This window comes from Octopus bimaculoides, chromosome 19 (assembly GCF_046866305.1).
Source record: "Octopus bimaculoides isolate indiv1 chromosome 19, ASM4686630v1, whole genome shotgun sequence".
NCBI classification, from domain to species: Eukaryota; Metazoa; Mollusca; class Cephalopoda; order Octopoda; family Octopodidae; genus Octopus; species Octopus bimaculoides.
The window spans coordinates 53,222,772-53,234,190 of NC_142946.1; the positions used below are offsets into that span (position 1 = coordinate 53,222,772).

The following is an 11,419-nucleotide window of genomic DNA, read 5'->3' on the forward strand; positions in this document are numbered from 1 at the left end:
CCCTCTGGAAACAGTTCTGCAACCATAGGATGAATTTGATCAGATAAAATGCTTAAATAGTCATTCTACAATGAAGGGAAACCATTGAGCCGGTGGATTTCCAAGATATAGCCCCACCTCCTCCTCCATGTTTAACAGTTGGAAGAAGACAGTCTGGATCAAATGCTTCTTTTGGCAGTCTCCACACGTACACTTGGCTGGTGGTCGGAAATAGGGTAAAGGATGGCTTATCTGAGAAAATAACATTCTTCCACTGCTCCAGGGACTAATTCTATAGGTTTTTACTCCACTCTAAATGCTTTGCAATGTTTGTTTTTGAAAGTAGTGGTTTTCTGATTGCAGCTCTCCTTTGAAATCCAGCTTTGTGTAGCTCCCAGCGAACAGTTTTTGTGGAAACTGGGTTCTTGAGGAGGTCATTAAGCTCTGCAGTAATTTTGGGAGTTGTACTTTTGTGATCCTTTCTAACAATTCACGTAAGAGTCTGACAGTCCTTATCTGAAAGTTTTGGTTTTCTTCTGGAGTTTTGTTTCGACAAGGAGGTTTTTCCCCCTTTCCAAAGGCTGTCATTACTTTCAAGACAGTACTTCTTGATACACCAAACATTTCAGCTGTTTTCATTCTGCTAGCACCTGCCATACGAGCACCAACAATTTGACCTGTTTGAAAGTCCAATAGATCTGTCATTCTAATGAGTTTTAATTTCCTTTTTCTAATGATATCTGAAGAGAAACAGCAATTTTAGCAAAACATATTAAGCAACACTAATGATAAATAAAAAAAAAACATAAAAATAACCAAGCTTTTGATGGTTTTATAGATATTTCAAAATTATGATGCTAGGTGTTTCCATTATTTTGTCTAACCCCTGTAAGTATCTTTTGTATACTGGGGTCAATTTAATTGACTTAGCCCCTTCTACAAACCAGCTGGCTTTGTACTGAAATTTGAAACCATTATTATAATCTTGTATTACTTTCTCTACCTTTTATAATTAAATACGTTTTTTTCGTAAATAATGTATCAGAGTTAAAATATTTCATCTGCTGTGAAATTTCAATGTACATGAAAATAATGTATATTTTTGTTTTTGTTATCATGTTAGATTTTTTTTTCTGTCATTATAATTGAAATGTTTTAAAGCATATTATAATATGGATTGAGTACCATTCCCTATTATTAACTCCTTGCTATGAAAATCCTCTTTACTCATATGTACAAATCTGATTCTGTTAAATAGAACGCTGTCAACAATGTAAACATTGGAATGATCACTTGAAATACTGTACTGGATGTCATAAAGTAAAATATTGTAATAAATATTGTCAAGAAATTGATTGGCTTTATCATAAGGAGAATTGTTATTCTACAGACAATAGAAAAGGTATGTCTTCTCCAACTGGATCAATAAAGTGTATGTGGAAAAAGTTTATATATTGAATTTTTTATAGAAGCCATCACAATTAAATAGGAAAGCCATCTCCAATACATATAGAAGCCATCATGAACCAAGAAACTGTCCCAAACACATGAAAAGCAATTTTAACTAGACAGAGATGTAATCATCAATAGACAGAAAAGCAGTCGTCAATTGACAGAGAAGCAATTACAAATAGAGATACAATAGCACACACACACACACACACATACATGCATGCGCCCACACACACACACAAACATGTATGCGCATGCACACACACACATGCACATACACAAAGAAACCATTGCAAATATACGTATAAGCTGGCATAGTTGTGGTTAACATATTATAGCTCATAACATCACCATATAATCTGTAAACAAATAAAATGCTTATGATAAAACATTCTTCACATGTCTTGGATTGCACGTCTGCTGTAACAAATGCCAACATCCTAACGTCCGTTCAGAAACAGTCTTTTCTGCTGATTGGCAAAAACTCACACCACAAGCTATGACATCTTATAATATCTAGCTCACAGCTTTTATCGTCTCTCATTCTCTTTTCCTTTCACATGTCCTGTTGCTACAGTAGCTGGTGTTTTTCTGAACACACCAGAAACATGCATACCTTGTTCCATCCACACTCACCAAACACATCAGCTACATCACTTGTCATCCCTACTATGGTATCTCATCTCATCTCTCCCAGATTCAATATTAAACACTTTGTTCAGCAATCTTGTCCCCCACTCCCAGAATAGCATCCCTCTAGAATTTTTTTTTTTCCCATCCGATACCTACACTCCTCTCTGCATCTGTAGACAACAGCTAATAAATGTTGTAACTGAACAACAACATTGCTTTCACCAGAAGAATGACTTAAAGTGGTGGTGATGGCAGGGCATTACTCAGTGACTTTTGCATGAAAACAAATAGTTATGTGGGTGCTAACTTAACCATTTAACATTCAAGCTGGCCATATCCAGCCAAAACATTCTATCTGTTTTATGTTCAAACCAAAACTATCCTACAATGTCACAACTCTCTTACAATGTCTTTCTAAAACTAAACAATTACTTCATTAAAAATCTAAAAGCTATGAGATCGTTACCAACGTCACCTTCCTGGCACTTGGGCACGTAAAAAGACATTCGAGCGAGTTTGTTGCCAGTGCCGCTGGACTGGCTCCTGTGCAGGTGGCACATAAAATACACCAGTTTGAGTGTGGCCGTTGCCAGTACCGCCTGACTGGCCTTCGTGCCGGTGGCACGTAAAAGCACCCACTACACTCTCGGAGTGGTAGGCGTTAGGAAAGGCATCCAGCTGTAGAAACTCTGCCAAATCAGATTGGAGCCTGGTGCAGCCATCTGGTTCACCAGTCCTCAATCAAATCGTCTTACCCATGCTAGCATGGAAAGCGGATGTTAAACGATGATGATGATGATGATGATGATACATTTGACAGAGTAATCAGAATGCTAAAGGGTTAATGTGGTTAGCCAAAAATATTTAAAAAAGTGTTAATTACTGTGAGAATCCCAGGTGTTATATGCATGACCATTATTGTGGCATATATTGTCTTAAAACCTTGTAATAATGTGTATGTCTTGTAGTAGGATTGAGAAGTTTATTTTGCAACCACATGGTTTCAGGTTCAATCTTAGTGTGACATTTTGGGCAAGACTTTAAATGAACAACATCATTTGTATGGTGGTGATGCTCAATTAGGCATGGGAGTGGCTGTGTCGTAAGTAGCTTGCTTACCAACCACATGGTTCCGGGTTCATTCCCACTGCATGGCACCTTGCGCAAGTAACTTCTACTATAGCCTCAGGCTAACCAAAGCCTTGTGAGTAGATTTGGTAGACGGAAACTGAAAGAAGCTCGTCATATATACATGTATGTGTGTATATATGTATATATATATATATATATATATATATATATGTGTGTATATATGTTTGTGTGTCTGTGTTTGTCCCCCCCAACATCGCTTGACAACCGATGGTGGTGTGTTTACGTCCCCGTAACTTAGCAGTCCGGCAAAAGCAACCGATAGAATAAGTACTAGGCTTCCAAAGAATAAGTCCTGGGGTCAATTTGCTCGACTGAAGGTGGTGCTCCAGCATGGCCACAGTCAAATGACTGAAACAAGTAAAAGAGTAAAGAGAGAGTAAAAGAGTATGTGATATTTAGATAAGTGTACACACACACATATGTGTATATGTGTAAGCTTGTCTAGACATCACACAATGTTTGTAAATGTGCATCACCATCATATTTCACTACACAGCCATGTTTGTCCTTATGTATTTTATATAAAATGAAATATTAAAAACAATGAACTTTTTTCAGTTTCCGCCTACCAAATCCATTCACAAGTTTTTGGTTGGCCTGGAGTTATATTAGGAAACACTTGACCAAGGGGCCACATAGCAGGGCTGAACCAGAGACCATATGGTTGGGAAGTAAACTTCTCAACCACAGTCATGCTTACACCTTTGAATGAATGTTTATAATTGAAAGGCTTAAGTGTTTTACTTTTAATTTGTTCTGTTTTTAGGTTCTACTTTTCCTATACCAAAAAGTGTTGAACGAGAGATTGCCAGAATGTTTCCTTTTCAAACAGTTCTCACCAAATTTGATGAAGTAACTGCTGTAGATAAATTGCCTCTAACACACTCACGTAAAGAAGAAAAACTTATTGCTTACATCTTCAAGAAGGGCTACCACCCGTTTAGGCTACATCATGAAATCCGAGTGAGTATACCTTTTACACCACACGCACACACACATAGCTATTTTAAGGCATCCATATACTCGGCAGAGTTGCCCATAGGTCTCACAGGTCTAGGGTCCCAATTCTAATCTTCATATGCTATGGTTTACTTTCAATGTTGTTGGCACTCCGTCACTTACGACGACTAGGGTTCCAGTTGATCCGATCAACGGAACAGCCTGCTCGTGAAATTAACGTGCAAGTGGCTGAGCACTCCACAGACACGTGTACCCTTAACGTAGTTCTCGGGGATATTCAGCGTGACATAGTGTGACAAGGCTGACCCTTTGAATTACAGGCACAACAGAAACAGGAAGTAAGAGTGAGAGAAAGTTGTGGTGAAAGAGTACAGCAGGGTTCGCCACCATCTCCTGCCAGAGCTTCGTGGAGCTTTAGGTGTTTTCGTTCAATAAACACTCACAACGCCCAGTCTTGGAATCGAAACCGCGAGTCCGCTGCCCTAACCACTGGGCCATTGCGCCTCCACTTACTTTCAATAAATAAATACTAAAGTGCTCAGAACATTTATTTGCCTGAGCATCTGTGATGCTGCTATGACAGCCCTGTATGCATGCAAGTGTGCACATGTGCATGCACACACACATTTCAATTGCTTTGAATACTGAGACTTCCAAAGTGAGCGTAGGTTATGTTGGTTTCCACTTGTCACCCACCGAGCAGAAACCTTTTTTCATGCCAAGTTTGTTGTACAGAATATTCTCAACTCTCTTGTGGAATATGCTAATAGCATTGGCTATTTGATATATAGTCAATTACCTGTCAACGATCATGACAGGCACAGGATTTTGAGACCTTGGATCATCTTCATGACTCCCCCCCCCCCCCCCCCCCTAAATATAGCTGCCCACTTTTGCACTGTTGATAAAGCTGGAGTGTCATCCTTTAATGTAGCAACTATGTCAGCATGAATGTCCTTGGAGGCTAAACCATTTTCCTGCAGGTACTTGATAACACCACAATGCTGAATTTTATCCATTTTCAAGAGAAGTCGCTGCTAGTTACTTCTGAAGTGTTCCTTGAACAGTCAGGTGTCAGTTGAGCTGGAAAGAAACAATTTAGTTATTAATAAGGAGTGCTGAAATTAATGCATGCAAGATTTCACAGCTCTAGCATCACTCCTTCATAGTCAGTATATGAGTTTTGCAGCTCAACCTCATATCTAGACATTTTTATTTAGTATTTGTATAAACATTTTTTATATTTATATAAAACCTTTTTTTTTTTTTCTTTCTGCAGGATGTCACTGGAGAAATTAGACATGTGATGTTTTATCTCACTGAATTCATTTCAGAACCATATTTTAGATGGGACCAATTAAAAGTTGGTAACTATATTGTTATAATTAAACCACAAATCCATTATTTCGTTGATGGGCATGTTGGTTTTAGAATAGACTCTTTGAACGTGATTAGGATTATTGATAACAATTCACATTGATTTTTTACAAAGCTAAGAAATGAACTGAAGTTATAAGTAAATAAATAAAACACAGCACTAAATATCTAAATAAACAAACTATCTAGGTTAATATTTACATTGGACAGATAGGTGTCCTCATCTTGTTTGTTGTTACCACAACGTTTCAGCTGATGCGCTCTTCAGCTTCATCAGGTGTTCTGGTAGAATTTCGAATCCAACCCTTTATTTGACTACTGGGGTACACTGTTCTCATTCCTAAGGTATTTTTTGCTGATATTATTATTTATTCAAGTCACTGACTGAAATTGAACCTGCACTCTTAAACACTATGTTATATGCCTGCGGGCAATTATAGAATGAATTTTAGGACTTATTTTTCCTTAATACCAGTTCCTATTTTCTACTCATCTGCACTAGGTCTGCTTAGGAGGTTATTGTGTCCTAGCATATGTGCTGCCTCTTTCAGTTTTCATATTTTCCAGTGGTGTTCTCTGTTTATTATTTTAACTTCATCCCACAGGAGGAGGTGGCCTCTGTTTTTCCATACAGCTATACTCGATTTTTCAATATTCCCTTGTGTTACAGCTTTATGATGTTCCTCTACCCTTATTTTGAGGGGGCGACATGTTTGACCTTTGTATAACCTACCATGACTGCATGGGATGGAGTACACACAGTCTTTGGTTATATTCTCTTCTATTGGTGGTTTTATTTGGATGAGATATTTGTGAAGTGTTTTACTCTTTAATACTATCCTGATGTCATATGGACCGCATATCTTTTGTATCTTTTTCAAGAGGCCTTTTCCATAGGGGAGACAGATTGTGGTCAATTTATGGGGTTCATCCTCTCTCCTCTTCCTAATTGGAGTGGATAGTATGCTTTTTGGGTAGTTGTTGCTTAATAGTTACTTAGCGTGATCATTTCTTCGTGGTGTGTATCAGGATCACTACTTATAGGCACTGTGCAATCCCTCTCTTTACACTGTATGGCTGATGAGATTTGAAGTTGAAATATCATCCAGTGAAGGTTGGCTTGCAGCATACGGATGTCCTGAACTCATACTCAGGAAGAACCCATACAACAGACAGAGGTTTTAGCTATGGGTTCACCATTATCACTAATAATAGCCAATATATACATGGAATACTTTGAGAATTTGGCTTTAGGATCAACACCACAAAGCCAACCCTATGGCTTCGATATGTTGATGACATCTTTCTACTCTGGCCCCACCACAAAGTTGTCCAAATACTGCTGTATTATGCGAACTCAAAGTAAAACCACCAATAGAAGAGAATATGACCAAAGACTGCATGTATTCCATCCAATGAATTTGTGGTAGGTTATACAAACATGAAACATCCCACCCCATCAAAGTAAGGGTAGTGGAATATTGTAAAGCTGCAACATGAGGGGATATTGAAAAATTGGGTATAGCTGATCATGTATGGAAAAACGGAGACCACCTCCCCTTGTGGGATGAAGTTAAAATAGAGAACACCACTGGGAAATACAAAAACTAAAAGAAGCAGCACATATGCTAAGACACAATAACCTCCTAAGCAGACCTATGAGTAGAATATGGGAACCAGTATCAAGGAAATACTAATATAATAGGTTTATAAGCCCTAAAATTCACTCTATAATTGCCCACGGGCATATAGCATAGTGGTTAAGAGTGCAGGAAACTAACCCCAAGATACCAGGTTCAATCTCAGTCAGTAACTTTAATAAATAATGACAACAACATCAAAAATACCTTAGGAATGAGTACAGAGTATTCCAGTAGTCAAATGAAAGGTTGGGTTCAAAATTCCACCAGGACACCTGATGAAGGCTGGAGAGTACATCTGCCGAAACATTGTGGTAACAATAAACAAGGTGAGGACACCTATCCATCCAATGTAAATATTGTACATAATTCCTCATCTCTAAAATATAGAACAGTATTATCTAGGTTAAATATATCTCCTGGGATTATGCAACAAAATGAAGGAGTAAAAGAGTCATGTAAACTTCCTTTTCTGCTCTGAAATAAGACAGAAGCACAAAAATGGGGAAATAAAAAAGAGAGAGAGAAAGAGAATAAATAAAAACCTGTATGTGAAAGGAACTGAATGATCTAAAATAAAAAGAACATTATTTTTGTGTGTGTGCTATTCATATAAAAGAATTTATTGAAGGAGAAAAATGTTCTGGAAGAACAAGATGGAGGGGAAAATGTTTAATTTTTTAAAATGTGTTTTGGATTTTTCCAATTTTTAATATTCATTAATAATCATTAACGATTTTAATAGCATCAGAAAAAAAAATCGTTTATGTAATTTATTCCAGCAGTTTACAGTCTGAGTCAGTGTTAAAATCCTGCTGGTTTTGCCCGTTAATTAGAAACAATTGCTTACAGAATAATGGGAAAGGGAACAAAAAAAGAAGAAAGGATTTTCTTTATATTCTTTTATCTGTTACTTGCTTTAGTCATTTGCTTGCTGCCATGCTGGAGCACAACCTTGAAGGGTTTTTAGCCAAACAAATTGACCTCTGTACTTATTTTGAAGTCTGGTTCTTATTCTATTAATCTATTAAGTTATAGAGATGTAATCAAACCAACACTAGTCATCAAGTGGTGGTGGAGGGGAACACACACACATGCACACATATGGATACACACATATTTATATGACAGTCTTCCACACAGTTTCTATGTACCAAATTCACTCACAAGGTATTCTGTCAGCCCAGGGCTATGGTAGAAAACATTAGGTGTCATGCTGTGGAACTGAACCTGAAACCACATGGTTGAAAAATGAGCTTCTTAACCACTCAGCCATGTGTGTGTTGGCACTCGGTCGCTTACGACGCCTAGGTTTCCAGTTGATTCGATCAACGGAACAGCCTGTCCGTGAAATTAACGTGCAAGTGGCTGAGCACTCCACAGACACGTGTACCCTTAACGTAGTTCTCGGGGATATTCAGCGTGACACAGTGTGACAAGGCTGACCCTTTGAATTACAGGCACAACAGAAACAGGAAGAAAGAGTGAGAGAAAGTTGTGGTGAAAGAGTACAGCAGGGTTTGCCACCATCTCCTGCCGGAGCCTCGTGGAGCTTTAGGTGTTTTCGCTCAATAAACCCTCACAATGCCCTGTTTGGGAATCGAAACCGCGATCCTATGACCGCGAGTCCGCTGCCCTAACCACTGGGCCATTACGCCTCCACACTCAGCCACACCTGTACAATATTAACTGCTTTTAATTTTAAAAATTTGAATTTGAATTTAATCTTGGAGTCCTACAAAGAAATACAAACCAGGAAGAGATTCTGAAGTTATTACATGCGCCATTATTAGCAGTGTCGGTGTCTTTCATATAATAGCTTTAACTCTACCTTTCTTAACGATTTCTTGTGACCATGCCAACAACTGCTAGAAATAGCAGCCAGATCTTAGAAATATGAAAGACACTTTGAATAATGTGGTCACAGATATTTTGCACTATGTCTGGAAGACAAACAGACTGGACATGGCCTTAAGATTTGTAGTGGTACCTTAAAAGTAAACGAAAAATGAAATATGTGGTTAAGAAGATTGCTTAACAACTGCATGATTTTAGTTTCAATCCCTTTGTGTGGCACTGTTGGCAAGTCTGCTGTTACCGCAGGCCAACCAATGGGAGCTAGAAAGTGCAATACATTCATACACACAAACATGCACATTTATATGTATACATACACACATATATGTATATATGAAAGAATAACAACACCTATTATCATTAATTCATTAATGTTTGTTCTCCATGCAGACATAGGTCAGACAGTTTGATTGGTGCCAGCGAGCCAGAGGATTGTACCAAACTCTAACGCTGTGGTTCTCAACTGGAGTACATACGGTCCCTGAGGGTCCATATAAGACTCCTGGTGTCCACACAGCAAAATAGTAAATTGGAGATGCACAATAATATTTTAAGGGCTCTGGAAAGATTTTGTTTTAGAAGCTCGCAAGGAATGAAGCCAGTATGCTCCGTTGGATGTGTAATGTCAATGTGAATACCCGTCAGAGTGTAAGTATCTTGAGAGAAAAGCTGAACATTAGAAGCATCAGTTGTGGTGTGCAAGAGAGACGATTGCGCTGGTATGGACATGTGGTGAGAATGGAGGACGATAGCTGCGTGAAAAAGTGCCACACCCTAACAGTTGAGGGAACCCGTGGAAGAGGTAGGCCCAGGAAGACCTGGGCTGAGGTGGTGAGGCAAGACCTTCGTACATTGGGCCTCACCGAGGCGATGACTACTGACCGAGACCTTTGGAAATGTGCTGTGGGTGAGAAGACCCGGCAAGCCAAGTAAGATCGTTGCCAGTGCCCCTGGACTGGCTCTTGTGCGGGTGACACATGAGATGCACCATTTTGAGCGTGGCCGTTGCCAGTACTACCTGACTGGCTCCCGTAGGATTTTCGAGTGAGATCGTTGCCAGTGCACCTGGACTGGCTTGTGCGGGTGGCACATAAAAGACACCATTTCGAGCGTGGCCATTTTCGTGCGGGTGACACGTAAAAGCACCCACTACACTCTCTGAGTGGTTGGCGTTAAGAAGGGCATCCAGCTGTAGAAACTCTGCCAAATTAGATTGGAGCCTGGTGTTGCCATCCGGTTTCACCAGTCCTCAGTCAAATCGTCCAACCCATGCTAGCATGGAAAGCGGACGTTAAACGATGATGATGATGTATATATTGATATGTATTGCAAAAAACAGCTAGGTTTCTTTCTCTAACATTTTACATAGTTCAACCTACACAAGTTAATGTGTGAAAAACAAAATAGGAATTTTGCAAAGATGTTTCTATAAAACTAGTTTTTAAATATCGCATGACTTATGGGGGTCCACCAGAATAAAATAATAACCAAAGGGGACGGACCATAGATAGAAAATGGTTGACAACCCCTATTCAGATGTCAACCACTGGGTGTCTTTTTTTTGCATGGCACTAGCACGTACGAAATCATCAAGTAAATTGTAAGACAAGGTCTCTTCAACTGACTTGGCGTGGCTTTATGCCAAATGATGAGAGTTAAGACAAGAACAGCAATGGGTGTCTTACAGAAGAGATACATGGTTACCTGCAAATTATTGGAAGTTGACTATTAAAGACATGGTCAGAAGGAAGGAATTTGATTAACTGTTAACATAATTTACTTTAAGGTATGGATGTATTAAGTTTAGCATTAACCTCCTTATTCTTATGAACACCAAGTAGCTATTTAACTCCCTATGTGAATGTATGCACACCAAACCATGTGCGCATATGCTTACATATTTGTGGATGCTTGTATGAGTGAGTGTACATGTGTCATACAACTTACGCGAGGGCGTTTATACATCCATATCCATTAATGATTACTTTTAATACTTTTCTTGCTGTATTGTGTGTTTATTGCCTTTTTGCATTTGTTATTATATTATTGATCTTCCATATAAATGACGCTCTATCTTTTAATCTGCTGCTTTTCTTTATACAAAATGAGAAGATACATTGCAGAATTGTTATTTTAAAGATTTATATCTGTATATCACCCAAAGAAACACATCTGCACCGTTGGACGCTCCTGACCTAGTTGTTAAGTATTCCACCCAGGAGGGATCGATGCAATATGTGTTGAAACAATTGTAGTGATCAATAAAAATTCTCGTATCTTCCATCTTCTGTCTTTCATTTACCTTATGTATATACATTGTATATGTATACATATATCTATCCATACATACACATATATATATATCATCC

At 38.6% G+C, this 11,419-nt stretch overlaps 1 protein-coding gene across 5 annotated transcripts in view; it reads left to right on the forward strand.

Annotated features, from left to right (window-relative positions):
- Positions 1–11,331, forward strand: part of LOC106875397 (uncharacterized) — a 34,884-nt gene extending 23,553 nt beyond the window's left edge. For all 5 annotated transcript variants that reach the window (XM_089337731.1, XM_089337732.1, XM_089337733.1 and 2 more), the window contains exons 9-11: positions 1,238–1,381; positions 3,983–4,179; positions 5,456–11,331. In XM_089337731.1, the coding sequence (XP_089193857.1) occupies positions 1,238–1,381; positions 3,983–4,179; positions 5,456–5,656 (542 nt within the window). In that variant the 3' untranslated portion in view covers positions 5,657–11,331. The remainder of the gene's footprint in view (positions 1–1,237; positions 1,382–3,982; positions 4,180–5,455) is intronic.
- Positions 11,332–11,419: the final 88 nt, after the last annotated feature.